The sequence below is a fragment of the Meriones unguiculatus genome (assembly GCF_030254825.1).
Source record: "Meriones unguiculatus strain TT.TT164.6M chromosome X unlocalized genomic scaffold, Bangor_MerUng_6.1 ChrX_unordered_Scaffold_30, whole genome shotgun sequence".
In the NCBI taxonomy this organism is placed as follows: Eukaryota; Metazoa; Chordata; class Mammalia; order Rodentia; family Muridae; genus Meriones; species Meriones unguiculatus.
In genome coordinates, this window is record NW_026843706.1 from 14569431 (window position 1) to 14593072 (window position 23642).

General features: G+C 37.9%; 1 protein-coding gene across 5 annotated transcripts in view; it reads right to left on the reverse strand.

Annotated features, from left to right (window-relative positions):
• Mtmr1 (myotubularin related protein 1) overlaps window positions 1-23642 on the reverse strand; it is a 69150-nt gene that overhangs the window by 13684 nt on the left and 31824 nt on the right. For all 5 annotated transcript variants that reach the window (XM_060376687.1, XM_060376685.1, XM_060376686.1 and 2 more), the window contains 5 exons: window positions 23041-23190; window positions 22043-22231; window positions 8083-8268; window positions 6906-7112; window positions 2384-2476 (listed from right to left, as the gene is read on the reverse strand). In XM_060376687.1, coding sequence (XP_060232670.1) covers window positions 2384-2476; window positions 6906-7112; window positions 8083-8268; window positions 22043-22231; window positions 23041-23190 — 825 coding nt within the window. The remainder of the gene's footprint in view (window positions 1-2383; window positions 2477-6905; window positions 7113-8082; window positions 8269-22042; window positions 22232-23040; window positions 23191-23642) is intronic.

Here is a 23642-nt window from a genome sequence, read left to right on the forward strand (position 1 = left end):
TCTATATACAAAATAGCTCATTGTATTCTGAGATTTTTTTTCTGACTTTATACTGACTGAACTCAATTTAGCAGTTATGCAAATGAAAAATAAGTGCATGTATTACATGGATAATTATTTATGACCTTGTTACATATAAACATAATTTATTAACTTATAGCTAAAAACCACTAATCTCTTCTCAGGTACCAATGTTATTTTAAGGAAAATTATACACACATTTAATGAATAGTATCAGAGAGTTACGAGGGGCCCCTGAACTACTGCATCCAACCCTCTTATTTTCCTTCTTAAAAACTAATAAGCAATACAAAAATAACAGATGAGAGGTAAAAAAGTAAGTACTAATCAGTATGAGGAAGAGAAATCAATTTGAAGGCACAGACACACATGTGCATGCCAATGTGCATGTTCAGAAGCATTTCGGCAAAATGAACCTAGTTCATATCCATGAGATTGTTACCAGAGGGATTTTTTTGCACTTAATTTTCAAGGTAATTTTTCTAAAATGTATTTCATACTTTCTTTTCTTGATCTAAATGTAATAACCACTAAGTTTTGTCATTAGTAGGGTACTATAAATGAAAAGACTTCCAGCTAGCCGCTAGGACATCTCAGCCTGTCTTTTCTATTGCCTTTCACTTGGGTATTCTCCCCTTAGACTATTTTTTTTTTTAATTCTCTACTATAGGAAACACAGTTAACATAAGACCCCTGTCAGCTTGCTGATGCTAAATCTACAGGGAAGAGTCCATTCCAAGTGATGGCGTGTAAGATCTACTCTATACACTCTCCCCTTGCTTACCATTTTTTAAAGGTAGACCTGTAGGTTGTGAACCCCTTGGCAAATATCTGTCTCCAAAAATACTTACATTATGATCCATAACAATAGCAAAATTAATTATGAAGTACCAATGACAATAATTTTATGGTGGGGGGGTCACCACAACATGAGGATCTATATTAACGAGTAAGAACTACTGTCCTTGCCTCAATTTATGAACCCATAGCATCAAAAAGGAAGCTCTGCAAACTACTGAATCAGGTTCTAGTATTTCAATAAGAACCTCAGAAGATTCATGTGCTGGTTCAAGTTCCAGCTGGGCTGGTCTAGCTTTGTGTTCTCAAACATCAGAAGTGCCAGGAGGGCTTGGGAGCCCCAGAGTGTTGGGCTCTACCTCTTGAGCATCAGCAGGTCTGTGTGGGTCTAGAGCTAGTATGGCTACCAGGTTCCCAGGGGATGCTCCTGGGAAGCAGTCCACACTGTGATAGGGAGGGCAGCAGAGGCAATGTATTTGTTCTTGACATTTTCTCATTCCAACACACTTCCACCAGTAGCAGTACCCACAGTGAGCAAACAAGCAAGGACATAAATGTTCTCTGAGAAGTTTGAAAAGACTTTCAGGAGCATCAAGCATGAACATGAGGCCATTTGGGGGAATACCTGAAAATGGCTAGGAGCTTCTCATAGACACACAGGAAGGATAGCATTCTAGCCCCTGGTCCTCAGTCTCACTCAATTCAGGCTGAACAGAAAACACTGGAAAAGACTGTTCTCTTGCCTCTTCCTTCATTCTTTTTGTTTCCAAGTTCATGTCCCTGACAAAGTCTCTAATCCCAGGGAAAAATCTGAGTGGGACTTACTTGTAATGAAGCTGCAGGGCCTGACTAACTCAGGAAGGGAAGATCCCTAAAAGTTCGCTTGCTTATCAGTGCCCTGTTCAAGTTGAGTAAGGTGGTGCAAGCCTGTAATCTAAGCACTATGGGAGGCAGAGGCAGGCTGATCTCTGTGAGTTTGAGGACAGCCTGGACTACAAATCAAGTCCAGGACAGCCAAGGCTTCACAGAGAAACCGTGTCTTGAAACAACAAACAAACAAACAAACAAACAAACAAAATATCAGAGTCCTGCTCAATGGAGTTAGGAGGCTAAAACAATAGCTGAGGACAAAAATAAAAACAGAAACAAAAACAGAACACAAAACTTCTAAGCTTCCTCTCTATTATTGGCTCTCAGACACACATTTTTCTCAATGTGAATATTCTCAGATGCCTTGGACTGACTTGCTTAACTAGAAGTTCTAATGTGGGACGAAATATTGAAGTAAGTGCTCAGCAGGGGACTGACAAAAGGGGAAAAGGAGAAGCAGAATTAACTATGGATAAGGGGATTGACCAAAACTACCAGCAGAAGAAAATTGTTTCGAATGTTCTGTTCACATCTTTAAGTGAATGAGAATCAAACTGTACTGAGTACTAGAAGAGGCTATGTTTAACACACATACCCTCATTTGGAATGAAGCAGCAATGGAAATTTAATTTTTACCTATGAGATATATTTGAAACAAAGACATAGGTCAGAAATCACACTTAAAATCTCTCACCTGTCTTGTCATCTGCCAAACACAATCAATGAACTGAAGAAATATAGGTGATCGATCAGCATCTGCATGGTTGTCATCACCATGGCCTACTCTCTGAAAAGAACCAAAAGGTTTTATATACATAACACATAAATATAATACATATTTATCATATATATGCATATATGTGCTATGTATCTATACATACAAATATATATACACACATAGCATATGCATATATATATATATATATATACATATACACATATAGCATATGCATATATATGAATAGGCTATGATCCTCTGAAAAGTCACTTAAATTGCCCAGTCATGTCTCATCATGCCTAAGTGAATTCCTGCTCATCACAGGCACTCAAAATTGTTTGTAAGAAGGATGATTTAGAAAATCAGAGCATAATGATATATAGTATGAAAATACCACGACAAAATGAAGTATTTTGTAACACTTAAAAAATAAATGACTATATAATTAGAAATAAGAATTAATTAAACTAAATGGACTTTCCCTTCTTTTAGAAAACAAAATTACAGTTTACTCTACATTTACATGGTGATGGTTTTATGATATTTCTTTAATATAGTTGACACCAAAAAAGACAAATTGGCTAGCAAACTTTTCAGTTAAAATGATGGAATCGAGGGCTACACCAAGTGTATAATGCCAAGTGTAGGAAGATTAATTAGTAATTTACAAAGTAGGAAGTATTTTATAAATATCAGGAAGAAGGCCGAAGAAATGGCTCAGTGTGGAAAGTGCTTGCTACCCAAACACAGGACCTGAGCATGGGTTTCCAGCACCCATGTAAAAGCTGGGTGTGGTGGCACATGCCTATAACTTTAATAATGGGTGGCATAGACAAGAGACCCTGGAGTCTTGCTATCCTGTCTAGGCTAAATCGTGAGGTCCATGTTCAGTGAGAAACCTGTCTCAAATGTGGAAAAGGGTAGGCAAAGACCTCTTGATGTCAACCATTGGCCTCTACACATTCATACACATGAAACGTCATACACATACACACATATAATAAGAAATGTCAGTAATTCTGACAGTGAAAAAAAAACATTGGTAAAGAGGCTATAAGTGCTATATATCTTTGCCTGACTTCCTGACTTGGAGAACCCAAAATCTCACTCTTTTTTTTCTTTTTTTTTAATTTAATTTTATTTTTTTCTTATCAGTTACATTTTATTAACTCTATATCCCAGCTGTGTCCAGATCACTCATTCAAAATCTCACTCTTAAAATCGTAATTGGACAGATATTTTTCCTCAAGCAAGTCAAGAAACACACTTCATACCTTTGGTATTTTATACTAATGCATTTAAATTTAAAGGTAACATTCCCGACCACATAAAGAGACTTGCTAGAAGCATTGAAAGTTCAATGCATAAAAAGACATCTATAGAGTGGGTGTTCTAAGGTAAGTTTCCAAATGAGCAAAAGGATAAGAAAGAAATTATCATGGAGCAGAATTATTCAATCCCCACATAGAGAGCTTGGAAAATAATCAATGAAATTGCCACCTGGAAGGATATGACAAGGAAATGACCAAGTAATGACAGCGTCTAACAATGAGAGTGGTGGGTTCCAGGAGGAGTTGGAAGGAAGTAGAGAAAAAGGAATAAAATCAAAACACATTGTGCACATGTATAAACATTTGAAAAAATAAATTACAAAATTATTTTTTAAAATCTCAGATATGCAATGTATGGTGGCACATGCCTTTAATCAGAGCACCTGTGAGGAAAAAGCAGGTTGGATCTTTGTGAGTTTGAGTGCAGCCTGGTCTACATAGTAAGTCCCAGGTCAGTGAGGGCCACACAGTGGGAGCAAAAGGGCTCCCTTGGCCCCTGCTGAAAAAGCAAAACCTTGTAGAATTACCTTGTTTTCATTAGATAGGGTGGGTGTTTAGTTCTGTTGTTTTGGGTGATTTGTTTTACTTTAGAGATTTGTCTGTTTTTATTTATATGTATAATGTGTGTGAGGACAGAGGCTGATGCATGCCCTGGACCTGGAGTTCCAGGTGGTTAAGAACTGACATACGATTTGAGTTTTTACTCTTAGCCATTCTGATGGGTGTAAGGTGAAATCTTAGGGTCGTTTTGATTTGTGTTTCCCTGATGGCTAGGGACACTGAGCATTTCTTTAAGTGTTTCTCTATCATTCTATATTCTTCTACAGAGAATTCTCTGTTTAGCTCCATACACCATTTTTAATTGGATTGCCTGATTTGTTGCTTTTTAACTTCTTTAGTTCTTTATAAATTCTGGATATTAGCCCTCTGTCAGATATAGGGTTGGTGACGATCCTTTTCCAGTCTGTCGGCTGTCGTTTTGTTCTGACGACAGTGTCTTTTGCTTTACAGAAGCTTTTCAATTTCCTGTGTTCCCATTTATTAATTGTTGATCTTAGAGCCTGTGCTGTTGGTGTTCTGTTAAAGAAGTTATCTCCTGTGTCAATGAGTTCTAGGCTCTTCCCCACTTTTTCTTCTAATCGATTTAGTGTGTCTGGTTTTATGTTGAGGTCTTTGATCCACTTGGACTTTAAAGAAGCCTACCATAGAGGGCCTCTGAAAGACTCTACCTAGCAATGTATCAAAGCAGATGCTAAGACTCATAACCAAAACTTGGGAAGAGTGCAGGGAATCATGAAAGAAGAGGGAGTTAGTAAGACCTGAACAGGAATTCCACAAGGACCAAATATATCTGGGGACAAGGGTCTTTTCTGAGACTGATTCTCCAACCAAGGACCATGCATGGATATAACCTAGAACCCCTGCTCAGATGTAGCCCAAGGCAGCTCAATAACCAAGTGGGTTCTCTAGTAAGTGGAACAGGGGCTGTCTCTGACATGAACTCAGTGGCTCCTCCCCGAGGGAGGAGCAGCATTGCTAAGCCACAGAGAAGGACTTTGCAGCCAATCCTGATGAGACCTGATAGGTTAGGGTCAGATGGAAGGGGAGGAGGCCCTCCCTTATCAGTGGACTTAGAGAGGGACAGGAGGAGATAAGGGAGGAAGGGTGTGATTGGGAGGGAATGAGGGAGGGGCCTACAGCTGGGATACAAAACAAATAAACTGTAATTAATATAAAAATTAAAAAAGAACTGCCATGTGGGTGCTTGGCACTGAACTTAAATCCTCTGCAAGAGCTTGCAAGTACTCTTAACAATGTCTACAGCCCTTCTCCATTTACATTTTTAATTATGATAACATATGCAACATGTAAGTAACCAATGGTTAAAATAATTCTTTTTTCCCAGAAAATATTTTAATTAAAGTTTTATTTTTATATTAATTATAGTTTATTCACTTTGTATCCCAGCTATAGCCCCCTCTCTTATTCCCTCCCAATCCTACCCTTCCTCCCTCTATCCAAGTCCACTGATAGAGGAGGTGCTCCTCCCCTTCCATCTGACCCTAGCTTATCAGATCTAATGAGGACTGGCTGCACTGTCCTCCTCTGCGGCCTGCTAAGGCTGCTCAAAGAGCCGGCCACCAAGTTCATGTCAGAGACAGTCCCTGTTCCCTTCACTAGGGAACCCACTTGGACACTGAGATGCCATGGGCTACATCTGAGCAGGGGTTCTAGGTTATCTCCATGAATGGTCCTTGGTTGGGGTATCAGTCTCAGAAAAGACCTCTGTCCAGATATTTTGGTTCTGTTACTTTCCTTGTGGAGCTCCTGTCCTTTCCAGGTCTTTCATCTCCCTCTTCTTTTATAAGAATCCCTGCACTCTGCCCAAAGTTTGGCTCTGAGTCTCAGTATCTGCTTCAATTCACTGCTGGGTAGAGTCTTTCAGAGGCTCTCTGTGGGTAGGCTCCTGTCCTGTTTCCTGTTTTCTCCTTTTTCAATGCCTATCCTGTTTGTCTTTCTGAGTGAGGATTGAGGTTAAAACAATGCTTAAATATATAGTTCAATAGTATTACATATTGTTTTATAAACATTAGCACCATACATTCTGGAAAATTCATCTTCTCAAAATGAAACTTCATTTTGTACTTCTAGCCTCCATAACAGTGAGAAAATACAGTGATTTTTGTTACCCAGTCTATGGTTCTTTGTTATGGAAAACATCACATTTCCATACGGAATCAACCAATTACAGATATCTCATGAGTCTTTTAGAGGCAGATTAGGAGCCTGGAGACTGAAAGGAAGGGGGAATAGTGTACTGACTAATGTATAGAGGGTTTCCATTTGAGGTGACAAATAGGCTTGGGGACTAGAAGGATGTAATGTTTACAAAGCATTGTGAGTGTAATATAGGACACTATATTGAGCACTTAAAAATAATTAATTCTGTGTTATGTGGATGTAACTTCATTTTAAAAGAAAGGCGTAACTATACAAAATAAATCCTTCTAGGAACATTAAATGTGGAGGTCCATGGTATTGTATTATGGAAATTCAAGTCTGGTGCAAAGGAAAAAAGATGCTCATGTATATAATTATATTATATATTACCAAATGCCATGTATGTGAGATAATACAACAATTACACATAATCCAGATCAACATACCAGTGCAAACCTGTGTCCAAAGCTTATCCACTCCTTTTCTATGAGAGCTTCAAATCCTTTAATGGTCCTGTAAAAACTGTCCAACATCAGCATTGCCAGAGATGTAAGCTGGGATGTTCGATCCCACCCATCACTGCAGTGGATAACAACGGAAGTTTTCCCAGATTCTACTTTATCAGCAATTCTTACTGCCCCAGCAAGAAGTACCTTCAGAAAAGAAAAGGTATTAAGTACTAACTGCTATATAAGATAATTCAGTGAAAAGGTTTGGCTGTTCTGGTCAATATACCATACTAGAATGGTGGAGGCTCTACTTCAGTAAGTCCCTAGGTTCCAGCCCTAGTACCCCAAACAAAACAAAACACAAAACAAATAAACAACAACAAACAACCATAAAACCAATTAAGAATCACTAGGAAGTGTTAGCACCAAGTATTTTTTAAACTATGAAAAATAATGACAGTAAATGGAGTCCTTTATTGAAGGGTTACAAAATTCTGTTAAAAACCTGACTTACTAGGTATATTGCATACCTATAATCCCAGCATTTGAGAGCAAATTCAGGCCAGTCTGGTTTATGTAGTAAATTCAAAGGTAGCCCAGGCTACATAGAAATACCCTGTCATTAAAAACAAAGAAACCTGGGGCTGGAAGGACAGCACAACAATTAAGAGTGCATACTGTTCTTTCACTGTTTGGCTCCTGGCACCTAACACAGGCAGCTCACAAACACCTGTAGCTTCACCTTCAGGGATCTAATATAATCTGGTATCTGCAGGCACAGACACTCATATGTGTATATATACACATATAATTAAAAAAATGAAACCACATCTTTAAAAAAAAAAAACAAGTTTTTAAAAACCCAGCACTAGGAAAGTGGACTCTGTAGGATCAGAAGATCAAATGAACTTCAGCAAATCTGGAGGCTAGCATGGGCTACATGATCCTGTCTCAAAGCTGTTAATTGATAATTAAAACATTGTGAATTTTTTTTACAGCAAAGCCCCCAGAGAGGATTGTCCAACTATTTCCAGGAAGAATGTCCAAATGTTTTTTTACATAGCCAAGATGCACTAATGTGTTATGTTCAAAAAGAACACTTTAAATAGAAGTATTTATGACAGATGGTTAGATGTCTGAATTGGAAGGCAGATGAAATATTGAACTTCTTTACCCTTATATATTCCAGCCAATGTGTTCCATCCACATTGGATAGCCACCGGGACTCATCAATAGAAGGGTACACGATCTCCTTTAACTTACGAAGTGACTCCCTCATCACATGAATATTGTGGATCTCCAAGAACACGAGTTCTGCATTGGGGTAAGCACTTTCACTTTCATATCCTCCACCCTTTGCCTATAAAAAAAGCAAAAAATAAACATCACTTCTTGAATTAACTTTTCTACCATTCATACAAAGTCTGACTACCTTAGAATCCTCTAGAACAGAGGCTCTACTTTTCTCACTGCAATGACAAAATATTCAGCAAAAGTAACTTAAGGAAGGCACAGATAGATAACGTTTTCCAGTATCACCAGCTTCTCTAAAGAACCCTGTTTAGCTGTGATAGATACAGGTCTGTCCAACAAATTTTTGTTTTTTTCTAGAACTCTCTGACCCTCACACCCTGCTTCTTCCAAGGTAACAGTGGGCTCCCTTTCTCATTGTCTTTCCTTTTTGTCTTGAGACACCCCCTCCCCCACATGCCTAATTCCTATGTTCTGTTACAGAATTGGTATTCAGCGTCCTTTTAACACTATAGACTTGGTTTGATTAATGAGACTTTGCACTATGTGCATTGTTATAATCAGCTTATAGACAACAAATTGACTTTATGTTCCCCAGGTTCATTCCAGTTTGTAGTGCATACATGCTGCCTCTATGCTGAAATGCTATATAGCCATGAGACTCTGGCTCATCACCTCACAGAGCATCCTCTCCAGTGGCTACTGGCTCTTTAGGGGCTGATTTCTATGCTCAGTTTACAGCTTGATATAAAGTAAGTGCCCAATAATATCATTATTGCCTTGAAATCTACTTCAGTTCTCTTGTGTGCCTTCCTCAAGGACATATCCTGGGCTTCTTAATGTTTTCGAAGAAAAGGCTCATGATGTATAGACCAGAACTGCTCTGGATTCATGAGCTCCAGCTTCAGCTGGGCCTTAGGTGCTGCTGGGTGGTCTTCTACATTTCTCCTACCAGCTCTCTATTCTCTACAAAGGCCATTTCAACCCATTATGTCTATTCAAGTGTACAGACCTACCCAGCCTCTTATTCTCAAAAACTGACTGCTTCTTTATAGAGGACAAGCTATATCTGACAGTAATTGCCTCCTATTCCTGCCTCTTGTAGTAGGAGTGGTGGCTTTCTCCCTGGGCCTTGTCTTTTTTCCCTGGCCTTCCTGCCTGCTAAGGAACTTTACTCCTTCATACTCTCCTTACTTCCCCCTTCCGTCTCTTCTGCCCTCTCCACTCTCCTTTCCTCGACCATTTGTACCCCTCTCTTCTTATCTCCTCTCTTCTAACCTCTTTCCTTTCTGCTCTCCTCCTTTCTGTCCTCTCCTCTGTTTTCCTTAAATATTGGTCTTCCTCAGACTTCTGGCCTACTCTTCTGTCTTTACATTGCACATTGTTGTAGAATACTATGTACCATGTTTTTGTCTTCCCTTGTTATCCATCCACATGACAAATATTCCACATTGATATTCATAGCTCATACTTTTTCTGAGTTCCAGAACTTTGTATCCCATGGCCTTTAATTATCTCAGCTGACTTTTCTCACTGAGTCATTTGATCCTCTCTGTATTCAATACCAAACAATTTTCCCATACAATATATTCCTTCTCCAATAGACCCTCAAGAAATGATGCTATCACCTCAGGTAACCATGCAGAGAGTCATACATATCAATTGTCCTATCCACTCTCACCATTTCAAATCCTCACTGTGTGCTGTTGTTATATCCAAATCACAGACCCCAAAGACCACCAGAAGGCTAACCATATATGCAAGAACCAAGAGCCTTTACTTTGGGCTTATGCTCAGGTTTCTCACCATGCAACACAGTAGATTGAAGAGGGAGCCCCGAGCAGCTGCAAAGCTGGGGTTTTGTTATGGTTTGAGCAAGGAACAGGACTTTCAGTTACATGATTGGTTTGCATTTAGCAGAAGGAAAGTTGTCATAAACTGATTGGTTGGTGCTGATCTGGGGTGGGGGACTTCATGTAGTGTACACATAACAAGGTGTGCTCAAATAACAAAGCGTGCTAACAAAAAGTGCTCAGGGATTATTCAAGTGCTTTGGGGACTTTTTAAGGTGGTTACTAGACTATTGTTTCTGATTTTCAAGGAGATTATTGAGTTATTGTACCTCATTTCCATGAATTATAGTTTCATGTTCTGAGAAAAAGGAACATGATCTAAGCAACTATGGGAACATTACCAGGAAACAGAAACTCGGGCCTACAGTATTTTATGAAACCTGTCATGGCAGCACAGATGCTGCAGCTCAGGTGTTTGGGCCCTTCATTTCCTTCTTTGTGTTTTGTACTAGAGTCAAATCATTGACTCTAGACCATCTCTAACACTTAAGAAGAACTAGATAAAGGTTCTGGAAGGGCTTGGTGTCTATCTAGATAGAACCAGTAGTCCTTAGACATGTTATATCTAGTGTCATTAAGAAACTTAGGTAATCATTTGTCTGTTATGCCAGGGAGCCTTTTTTGATTCAGTATTTCAGCCTGTTAAGTGGGAAACAATGGGTTTTGAGTTATCTTCTGAAACTTCTGGCTGACATTAGGGCATTGTCATTGGGATCTAGGAAACAGCTTTGTGTTTCATATTCTGGGAAAAGGCCAAATTTCATCTACTGACCAGTTAACTCTATTTTTTTATGCTTCTTTTACTTTTCTTTAATTCTAATTTTTATATTAATTACAGTTTATTCACTTGTATCCCAGCTGTAGCCCCTTCTGTCATTCCCTTCCAATCCCACTCTCCCTCCCTCATCTCCTCCTATGCCCCTCTCCAAGTCCACTGATGGGGCAGGTCCTCCTCCCCTTCCATCTGACCCTAGCCTATCAGGTCTCATCAGGATTGGCTGCAATGTCTTCCTCTGTGGCCTGGTAAGGCTGGTCTCCACTCAGAGGGAGGTGATCAAAGAGCCAGCCCTGAGTTCATGTCAGAGACAGTCTCTGTTCCCCTTACTAGGGTACCTACTTGGAGACTGAGCTGCCATGGGCATATAATATGGGATAAACATACGAAAATCTGATCACCTAAAGTACCTAAGCAAGAAGGAGGACCCTGACTAAGATGATCAATCCTCACTCAGAAAAGCAAATGGGAAGGACATTGGAAGGAGGAGAAAACAGGAAACAGGACAGGAACATGCCACAGAGGACCTCTGAAAGACTCTACCCAGCAAGATATCAAAGCCAGTTAACTCTTGACTTGGTTTTAACTCATTTCAAGCCCTGCACCTTTCAGCTAGGAATGTCCTCACTAGCAACTGGATGATATGGGAATTCTTTGTTTAGCTTTTGAGGAACCACCAAATTGTCTTCCACAGAAGCTGTAGCTTTTTATATGCTCACCAGTTTCTCTGCCCTCTCATCTAAATGTGTTTTGAATATTGACCTCTGTAAAGTGTAAGCTAGCTACAGGCAAGGTTTTATTATAAGATCAGTTATCTCCCTTTTGTTACATTTATTTTCTCTTATTAAATTGATAAAATAAACTCTGTGGTTTCAGAACTCCAAATTGTTTTTTATGCAGAAATTTTATGATAGTATGACATTTTTTAAGTAGATAAATGGTACTAGCAGAAGGAAACTTGAGTAAAACCCAGTTGGTACTGATTTAAAAACCATAATAGAGGAAAGAGGATTATTAAGGCTTAAATTTTGTCTTCAATACAATGATGTGTTGAAGTCTTGACTCTTAGTGCTTATGAGTATATTTTGAAAGACTCCTTATAAATTTAATCAACTTAAACCAAAGTCATATTAGATTAAGATGGACCTTAATTAAGCGTAGAAGATATGCCATTTTTATTACATAATTTGTGTGCTTGTGTGCATACTCTTGTATACAGGCCAGAGGACAGACAATCTTACAGGATTTGGTTCTCTTCTTTTACTATATCTTTATTGTGTGTGTGTGTATGTGTGCCGGGGTGGGGGGGTGTCCTTCCATCTGATAGCTCCTGGAATAACTTGTGAGACTCAGTTATTTTACAAATACCTAGGCTATATAGCTAGGCTCTTCTCTGACTAGTTCATAATTAAAAATAATATTTATATTAATTTACATTCTGCTATGTGGCTGGTTACCTGAGCTCAGGCACCATGCATCCATCTTTTTCACATCTTGCTGGCTGAATCTCATGCTGCTGGCTCTATCCCAGAATCCCTCCTGCCTGCTGAATGTCCCACCTATTTCCTGCCTCAGCCAGAGGCCATAGGTTTTTTTTAATTGACAGGTGTTGCATCCATACAATACACAAAAAATTCCTTCTACAATATCAGTTCTTGGTATCAATTAAACTCAAGTCGTCAGGCTTGGTGGCAAGCCATCTTGCTGGCCCAACAGATATCTTTATAAGGAAAGCAGATGCAGAGGCAGAGAAGAAGGGGAGAAGATCAAGTAAAAAAAAAGTATAAAAGTAGAAATTAAAGTGATGAGTCTATAAACCTAGAATGCCTCAGCCCACTAGGAACTAGGAGAGCCAAGGAACAGTACTTTTATGGTTGTTGGTCTTGATTATCAACTGATGGGTTTAAAATTATATAGACACAACCTGGGCATGGCTTTGGGGATTTTTCCAGAGAGGTTCAACTGAGGAGGGGAAACTTGCCCTAAATATGGATACCCCCATCCCTTTACACTGGGGTCTTGTATTGAATAAAAAAGAGAAAGTGATCTAAGCAGCAACATTCATCAATGTTACCAGCCACCTCTTACATCTGTCACTACTCTTTCCATGCTGTAATGCACAAAGTCCTCTCAGACTGTGAACCTTCTGCAATGTGATCAATAGGGGCGGGGTCACTACTGTGCCTATAGAGAAACAAAAATCTGCATATACTTTGGGAAACAGCTAGCTGGGGGATTTAGTTTCTAAGTTTCAGGATCTGAGAAAGCACCAGCCTGAAGTATGGGAAAGTGGCTAGCTATGTGAACACATCAAAGACTCAGAGGTGACCATGGGAAGTACTGCAGGAATGGAAAGAATTATCACACAGGAGTTGTAGAGAGAGAAAAAGGAAAGTCTTTAAGGGTATAGGATGTACAGAGCTTTGTTCTTAGATCAGTCTATACAACATGGTGACTACTGATAATGACAACATATTGTATACATCCAAATTGCTAAGAATAGATTTAAACTTTATTCACTTCAAAAAAGAGTTTGTGAGGTTTACATGTTTGTTACCTTAATTTAGCCTATCTACAATGTATAATACTTCAAAACATCATGCACACTACAACCAGATACAACTTTTGTCAGAAGCTAAGCAAGAAGGAGGACCCTGGATAAGATGCTCAATACTCATTCAGAAAGGTAAATGGGATAGATATCAGAAGAGGGAGAAAATAGGGAACAGGACAGGAGCCTACCACAGAGGGCCTCTGAAAGATTCTACCAACAGGGTGTCAAAGCAGATGCTGAGACTCATAGACAAACTTTGAGCAGAGTGCAGGGAATCTTATGAGAGGGGAGATAGAAAGACCTGGAGGGGACAGGAGCTCCATAAGGAGAGCAACAGAACCAAAATATCTGGGCCCTGGGGTCTTTTCTGAGACTGATGAATCAACCAAGGACCATGCATGGAGATAACCTAGAACCCCTGCTCAGATGTAGCCCATGGCAGCTCAATCTCCAAGTGGGTACCCTAGTAAGGGGAAGAGGGACTATCTCTAACATGAACTTAGTGGCTAGCTCTTTGCTCCTGAGTATGGGAAAAACCTTACCAGGCCACAGAGGAAGACAATGCAGCCAGTCTTGATGAGACCTGATAGGCTAGGGTCAGATGGAAGGGGAGGAGGACCTTCCCTATCAGTGGACTCGGGGAGGGACAAGGGAGGAGAAGAGAGAGGAAAGGCAGAATTGGGAAGGGAAGTGGGAGGGGACTACAAGTGGGATACAAAGTGAATAAATTGTAATGTTAGTATAATGTTCTTTTGGAATATATAAATTCACCCTTGTTCATTCAAATGCCAATTTCTCTACCCCCACTATCTGGTTTCAATCTAGACATTGCATTGTGATGCTTATTCTAAGCATCACCTGTCTCAAGTTTGTGTAAATATGCCACCATTTTTTTCTCTTATATGTATGATTGTGAGCCTTGCCTTTAACGGCTGATCCATCTTCCCACTTGTTCTCTATATTGTCAATTAAACAACCAACCAGCCAATGCTGTACAATGGAGAATACAGGGTGGAACATCCTGATCCAGGGAGGGAAGGAAAAGGAAGTGGGTGGGGAGAGTAGGAGAGAAAATCTGTAAGAGAGGTCTTGCAACCACATGGACCAGACCCAAGACATAACTAAAAACAAGTATAATGGGTGAAATCTGAATGGTAGGAAACTATGTTGCCTTAGAGGATTAGGATGAAATAATTATTGTCCAGCATTGTGCTCTAGGTTACTTAAATAAATCCCAGTTTCTGTGTGGAGAGCTGGTTTAGGACTAACTGCTATTTAATTAAAAGATGCATCTATAGTAAATATTAATATCAACAACAAATGGTGCCCAACTAATCTAAGTATCCACACCCTTTAAATCATACTTTGACATATTTTGGTGGGGGAAATAAGCTCCCAGGAATACAACCCCAACCTAAAACCTAAAAACTCCCAGGTCAATTACTGTCTCTTTAAGAGAAACTCTTAAACAGGCTCAGGAGCAAAAGATACCCTACCATGGGAAGACCTGATACTTAACATAACAAAATTAGCTTCTGCTACACACAAGCATGGCTTCTTTATAAGATGCCTAGCTCAGCTCAGCAGCCATGGCTGGAAAGAAAGGAAATGGAGGCAGACAGACCTCTGTACAGAGCTTGGCCTTAACTGCATGTAAAATAAAAATGCCATGGCAGAGGGTATTTTAATCCCTTTTGGCTTTGTTTTGGTTGTCATAGTCATGGATCTGGTTGCAATATGTTTAATGGTGATGGTTCTTCTCCATGCCTTCTCCAAGAACGTTCAAGGAGAAAATGGGGGGGAAAGCCAAGGAATGGAATACTAAGTTACAGACAATAGAAAGGGCACTTTTCCTAATAAAAATTAGATTAATAACGGCTAAAACTCAAAGCTCTCTGGCTGCAAGATGCTTGTCAGCTCTTTCTGGTAATTTACTGATAACATCAACTAAATTCCAAAAAATAATCAACTAGGCCTTGCTTGTTACAGTGTAAATTGGCACAAGTGACCCAAAATTTAAAATTTTCCTATCTCTTTGCTTGATTTTCATTTAAAGACTTTGAGTTACAATGATATTGATTTGAGAAAAAAAATTTGAACAAGTTGGTGAAGGCACATGGCTTTAATCCCAACACAAGGTAAAAAGAAACAGGAAGATCTCAGAGTTCAGGATCAGCCTAATTTACATAATAAAAGCCAGGATGGCAACGCCTGCTGTTTAGCCATTTGCAGAGATAGTCTAAGATTCAAAATGACAAAATTTTCCTTAAGGTTACCATGTAAGTCCTTTTTTCTTAATAATAGATGTATGTCCTTACTGATCTAAACATTGGATTCACATCAATTTTAGGTTTATGTAAAGTGAGATAATGTCACACTATTCTGAAAAGGCCAGCCAATCTCAAAACGGATAATTAAATAGAACTGGTATAAAAGGGCATTTCGGCTTAAGAATTATGTTCTGTTGGTCAATGTAAGGACTCAAAATTAGGCTGGGAGACAAACATGCAAATTGCATGCTTCCCATGTCAAAAAAAAAATCTTTTAAATGCTGACCATATCAAGCTGTCACACTGCTCTGGAAGCTGGCTTATCCTTTCAAAAGTGAGACATTTACATGGGGGACAAATGTTGGTCATACCTGGTGCAAAAAAAGACACAGGAGGCTAACAGGTGGCAAAGTATACGCCAGCCTAGTTAAGTCCTAAAAACTCAAAAATTATAATTCATATGTTTAAAAGGCAAAACTGTCCATCCCATATAAAAAAGAGGGCAAGCCAAAGATAGCTAAAACAAATATAAAAATCCAGGTACAAGATGCCTAGGATATGCTTAAGTACTAAAAGTAAAAGGGAGTTTAAAAATCCAGGTCCAAGATGCCTAAGTAAAAGGGATGCTAAAGGTAAAAGGGAATTTATATAAAGTTTGGCTATAAAGGCATAACTACCCATTCTGTATAAAAAAGAGGGAAAGGACAAAAATAGCTGTACCATATATAAAATCCTAGGCCTAAATCTCTAAACAGGTACAAGATGCCTAAAGTATGCTTAAATTCTAAATTAAAAAGGACTTTATATAAAGTTTACTTAAAACATGCATTTTCTATTGTTCAAGGCAACCAGCTTGTCTCTAATGGGAAGCCTCCTCTCTGGAGATAGGTAACAGCTTGGCCTAACACAACAGGCGCCCAAGAGCCCAAAAAAAGATATTTTGATCTATACAACCTTGTTTTGATTTCAACATGATAATGAATGTATGTTCAATAATAATGGTAACTTATATTGCTGATCTCTTTACATGGGAACAACTCTGAAACTGACTGATTTATGTTTCCAGCTAGAACTTCAACAATACATGACCAATAAATCCTTGGCTATATCTTTAAAATTTATTATGCCATTCTTTTATTTGGCATAGATAAAATTGTTTTACAGTTTAGTTTCATCCTGAACATCTTATATATTTATAATTTTAGAACTGTATAATGCTTGTGAGAAGTTATATGTTTACAGAACAAAAGGACTAGACACTGGAGACTCTGGATCAAACCTCACAGAAATCATCCTTCTAACATGCTGAGACATTAACATATCCGTTCCAGCATCTTACATGTTCCAGCATTCTGCTTGTTCCTTCCTCAACTGCTTCAATTGCTGTTTTTCATCAAAGTCTGCTCCCAATAAAGCTTTGAAGAAAGCTACTAATCTCAATTCGTCCAGTATTTTAAGACTGTTCCAAACAGGACTTCCATTAAGCCTGAAATTTCTCAACAGTCAAACACTGGACCACAAACATTAATGCTTGCTTAATTAACCATTTTTCCCCAATTCCCTTTGGGCTCTCTAATAGGATTTCTGCATGTCCAAAATGTCATCTAGAAGAAATCCATGAGAACGATGTCCAATTTTCCTTAATGGGGGTTGGGTAGGTTTTTGGTTGTTTTCTATGGCTATGAATGTTTATTGTCATTGGGAGATGGTTATAAATTATTAATGGTCTTATTCGGAGATAAAACAAGGTTAAACTCAGGGATTCCTCTCTTTTACTTTTTCTTTGCTCTTTCTTAGATAAGGAGAAAAGGGGTTAAAAAGAAAGAAAGGAGAATACAGGGATTTCTTATAGGAAACATAAGACAAAAAGTAAATTATTGAATTTACTCAATTTAAGGTTTCATTTGTTATTCTCAAATAAGGTTAATTTTAACTCTGGTATAAGATTTTATATGTTAATCCAAAATAAGTCTATTTTTGATAGACTAAAGCATGAGCTTTAGTATTGATACAAATTCAAGGTTACTTCCAGTACTTTTAAACTGCTATTAAAAAACTGTTTAGGATATTAGGTAATGCAAGTTAATTGCTAGTTAATCAACTCATAGTCATATCAGAAACTAGTCTAATTTATCACAGTAATATACATCCTAGGTTTAACAGATTGGATATAATTTTGTAGACAGATTACATCAAAAACTTCAGAGACCTACAGAATATGGCAATTAAAAGCATCTTTATTATTTTAAAGATTCTTTGACAATGAGACAGGTCATCTCTTAGCAGCACTCCACCTACCTCAAAGAAGATGATGAGCATAGAAGAACCTCCATATGAAGATGGCTTTAAATGTGGCAAACGAGCCACTCAGGTAAAGAAAATACCCTTGCTTCATGACAGACAGAATCTACCAAAAATGGGCAAGTTTAAATGCAGGAAAAGTTGACTACCAAACTATGCCAAGACAGGGTAAGCAAGTCATAAATAGTTCCTGCTTCACATATATGTTTGTCAGATATTCTGAGCCAGAAGGCTGAAGATGATGCTCCAATGTTATAGAGAGTTATGGGTGACTGTTCAGGCAGCAAATTCTGTCAATTTTTTATTTTTTGGAAGCTGCTAACATGCACTTCCTATTTACTCCATAGTCAGAGTAACTATTTTTATTCTTTCTCAAGTCCCTGATGGGGTTGAAGACAACTATATAGTTATAGTTATAGTTATGGGTCCACAATTAAGCTTAATTTGTTTAGAATTTTAAAAAATGTTTTCATATAGGTAATACCAATAAGGATAAAAGTTAATTTAGGTATAGCACTCTAAACTAGATAAGATAATCAAATGCTTTCTTCTAAGTTGCCAAGTGCATGTAAACAGGACATGGCATATGCAAATCTTACCTAATAATTTTTATAACTTTTATAATTATTTTTTTATTGAAAGAAATGGAGCTTTTTATTGGACTTAATGGGGGAAATGTTGGTATAATGTTCTTTTGGAATATATACAATTTACCCTTATTCATTCAGATGCTGATTTCTCTAGCTCACTATCTTGTTTTAATCCAGACATTGCACTGTCTCAAGTTTGTGTAAACATGCTACCATTTGTTCTCTATATTGTCAGTTAAACAACCAACCAGACAATGCTGTACAATGGAAAATATAGGGTGGGACATCCTGGTCTGGAAAGAGGGGGAGATGGAAGTAAATGGGAAGAGTAGAAGAGAGAATCCACAAGAGAGGTCTAGGAACCACATGGAGAGATGGACCAGAACTAAGATATGACTAAAAGCAAGTATAATGGGTAAAATCTGAATGGTAGGAAACTATGTGGACTTGGAAGTTTAAGATGGAGTAACTATTGCCCAGAATTATGCTCTAGATTAATTAAATAAATCCCAGTCCCTATATGATGATTTGGGTATACAGCAGGTTTAAGACTAACCGGTATTTAATTAAAAGATATATCAATAGTAAATATTAATATCAACATTGTAATAAAAAATAAATAAATTTAAAAATATATAAAAGATAGGCCTTTTCTGTCTATGAAGTAGATCATGTATTCTTTGTCTTTCAATTTGTTTATGTGGTAGTTTAAGTTTATTGATTTATATATGGTGAACTATCCCTGTATCTCTGATGTATCCAACTTGATCATAGTGGCTAATCCATTTAATGTGTTCTTATATTGAATCTATATGTATTTTATCGAGAATTATTCATGTTTTATTGATCTATAAGTTTCCTTTTCTGTTGGGTCATTTTATGGTTTGGGTGTCAGGGTAACAGTCACTCCATAAAAAATATATGCAATGTTTCTTCACTACCTGTTTCATGAAAAGTCTGAGGAATATTGGCATCAAATATTCTTTGAATTGCTGGTAGAATTTTTCTGTTGAATCCATTTTGTCCTGGTAGTCTGGGGGTTTAGGACTTTTAGCTACTGCTTCTATTTCACTGAGGTCTGTTTAAATTTTTCTTGATCTAATATTGATATATTATATTTATATATATATATATATATATATATATATATATATACCTCAGGATTTTCATTTTGGTAAAATATTCTCTATTTAACAGCAAATATATATATACAAATATTTGTTTAAATAGTAATAAAATAATTAAAAGGAAGATCATTTTTCTGTCTTTGTGCATCTGTCTTCTCCATACAGTTTTCTTATATTTTGTAACTCCTTGGAATAAGAGTACAGTGGTAACAGGAAGAGGTAAGAGAAGTAGACAGACTGGCAATGATCCAGCAGTCATGAGGAGCAAAGGCAACTGCCTGATGAAGGATGCCTTGGCAGAATAGGCTGAAAAGTGGCCCCCACTGAAGATACAATAAATACCTGCCAACTGTAAAAGCAACATAATTTGAAAAACAAAACAGGTCTTTGAAAATGTGATTAAACATCATAAATTGCAGGGATTATCCTGGATTACTTCAAGTGGGTCCTGATGGTCATTATAATATTCTTAGAAGAAAGAGGAGGGAGAATCATAGAAACACACAGCAAGAGGAGGCCAAGTGGAGATGAAGTAAATTATAAGGTGTGGCTACAAGCTCAGGAGTGCTTGCTTGGCCATGAGACACTGGAGGAGGTAAAAAGCAGAATCTCTTGGAAGCTTTAAAAAGAGAACAACTTTATGAACATTTGTGGACTTCAGATAGTTTAAAGGGCAACCTCAGAAAATCACTATTCTCCCTGACCCATTTTTCTCCCATCTTAGTAACTAACAACATAACTTAGCCTTCAAGTCAGAATCCTGGGTGGCATCCTTGACCACAGAAGTGGTAGCTTTATGCATGAAGTACTGCATGTCGTCATTCAGAGGTATTATTCTTACTTAGTTCTAATCCTCACACAAATGTTGGTACAAGACACTAGTATCATCTCCCATCTTGTAGGACAGGTTAAGTAACTGGTGCAGCAAAGCCCAGAAGTACCCAAGTCCAAGCCAAAGGTCACACTGTTCTGCCAAACTATCTCTTAGGTGGATTTGAGTTCACTGAGGTTTTGTGACCCTGGAGACAGCCAATAGAGATGTCAAACATAAAATAGGATGGGGATTTGGTCTAACCTCAGGAGGGTTCAGGGCCAGACATACTTCCATGTGCAACTTAGCATAGAAACACTGTTTAAAGTACTAACTCAGAGTAAATGACCCAGAGATATTGGTATAGAAGCAAAAAGGGTACCCCAAAAACATGTTCAAATAACACTACCATTTGAAGTTCAGAAAAGGAAGAGGAGCCAATGAAGGAGAACATGGGGACCAAGCTGAATAGCGAATAGTGAGAAGAACATGGAGGTCGGAGTAAGAGGGATTCATGAAATCATGAAAGCCAAGAGAATGGAATGGTCCATCTAAGGTCCTTAATGACAACAGCAAAGGTCAGTGCTTTCTCAGTGACAGCCATGATAGAGGTAGGAGGTTGTCTTTTTGGAAGCTGTAGTTAATTCATGATGAAATACATATTAGGGAAACACAAGGAACAAGCTGACAAGAAAAAAGTTGGATACACACACACACACAGGTCAGATTATGATGGTTCCCCCTAGCCACCATTCTTGTCATTTTTATAAAAACCATGTCCCATCACATTGTTGGACAGGTATTCAAACTGTCTCAAATGTCCTCTACATCATTTTTTGACTATATAAAGCCAGCTCAAGTGCCATCTCCTCTGTAAAAAAGTCTAAGTCTATGTATAGAAGGACTCTAGCCATTTCACCTTCTGTGCCCCTCACCCCCACCCCAAGGAAACAAAGCTTACTCCTCTTATTTATAGCACTTTAATTGTCTGCCTTTGTTATTTCCCCTAGCACCCTGCTAGGTGTTCTTTAGATATGGGTTACCCAAGTGTCACATTACAAATAGGCATGAGATGGTAAAAGACTGTCAATTTTCTAATACTTGAAATTACTTGAGGAGAAGGTAAAGTCCCCTGACTACTAAATACATGTCTTCAGGTATAGACTTTTGGAAAATCATCCATGGGAAAGAGAAATGACTCAAATCAAAGCCTTTTCCTATGTGGGTAACAGATACCAGTCGCTTGACCTTTAAGTTTTCATTCATATAAAGGACTCAGCCCCCTCAGCTAGTGGAGACCTAGTAAGAGCTGTATGTAGATGTGTTTGTACCACATTTCACGGCCATCTCACATATATGAGTACTGCTTTATGTGATTTATGGAAATTTTATATATGTGCAGTTTCATATAGCTGAGTCTACTCTAAAAGGATATATAAAATATATAAAAGTAATATATTAAAGAGGGAGGGACAGCCACAGACTATATTAAAAAACCTCACAAGTTAACATGACAAGGAATTCAATGACCTGTTCCAAAACCATGAAGGCTTAAAGGAAGCATGTAAAAACAAATATTTTAAAAGGCTACCAAACATGTACCTTGTTGGTATCAGCAACACTGTTTTGTCGGGCATCAAAGATGATAAGTTTATGTGACTGTGCATTAGCATCCATTATCGTCTGCAGGTATTTTTCATCTTCTTTGCAGCGTTTATCATTGGGACCCACCAGTGGCTGGCTGCAACGTGTAATAGTTGCCTGACTTTCCGGGTGAATCCATGACAACACCTAATGTTTTAGAGCAACAAATAATAAATATCTGCTGATAGAGATTTCTAAAATAATATATTATCTAATTTATTGGTAAAATGTACAGTCTCTCCTAACTGTTATGAGTACCTAAGTAATGGCCAAGAGAATTAATGTGTTGGTCATGCTGAAAGAAATCCGACTAGACACTCTCTAAAAGTCCCTTTCTACCTTTGAAAATAAAATAAAACTTAAGTCAATAAGTTTTAATAATTAATTAATAAAATCTAGCTCCATTTATATTTGACTAGCTAGTTTCATATTTTTAATAGAAAAAAACTTTGTCTACAGTAACATAGATAGCAGGGTGAGGTCTTCAAATCTGTAACTTGAAGTTACAAATGTATAACTCTCCCATTTATCTACAGTGGTCAAATGATATGAAATTATGCTGATGTACACTCTGAGTAAAACTTATCATTTCTCTGCACAGTTGTTTTAGTACCATATAGCTACAGCAATCCACACAGCAGGAAGAAAGAATGTATCTTCTCCACAGCGAATGGTACAACCAATGAAGTATAACTGTAGTGTACTAGCAAGTTTGTTCTTGTTACTCCTTTATTATTCTTGGCTATCCCCTGAGGGAAAAACTTAAGTTACATTTTCATTTAGAAATAGAACATATACTAGAGTGAGACAGATCAAATGAGTGTTTATATAATGAGGTATTTCTTAAGAATCAAAGGTGGAGTCAGGTTTATAAACTATTTTTTTCTAGTCTCCATTTTGTTATTAGATCCAATGTGGTGTCTCTTTCTATCTAAATGGTAACTCTTATTACTTACAGGAACTCTGCCTTTTGCTCGAAAGGCTGCCACTTTTGAAAGGTCATCATCTTTTACACTAGTTGGCACAACAATGATGGCAGGGTAGGTATCGCAGAACTCATAATTACTATTTATTTTTGATATTTTCCAACTCTCATTAGGCAAGCCCTGTAGGGTATTAGAGAAGGAATAAGAAGGGGAAACATTCATCTCTACTTTGAAAAAAAAACAAAGTATGAATAACATTTATTTATTTTAAATGAAAATTCATTTATAACTTGTTTATTGTTAATTAACTAATAATACCTCAAGTCAAATCAATGCAGTTTGGATATTTGTTCATCAATTCTTTATGAGATCTGTAATAAAAACATCTGGAAGCAGATAGGGGTGTGGCTTGAAAATAGAATGCTTGCCTAGTATGTATATAATCCTGGGAGGGAGAGTGGGGAAGGAGAAAGGAAAGAAGGCAGGTAAGAAGACAGACAGGAAGGTAGAAAAGACATTTAGGAAAATAGCAGAAATGAGGAAAGGAGGAAGAGGAGAAAGGGAGTTAGGGAAGGAGGAGGGAAGGAAGGAAGGAAGGAAGGAAGGAAGGAAGGAAGGAAGGAAGGAAGGAA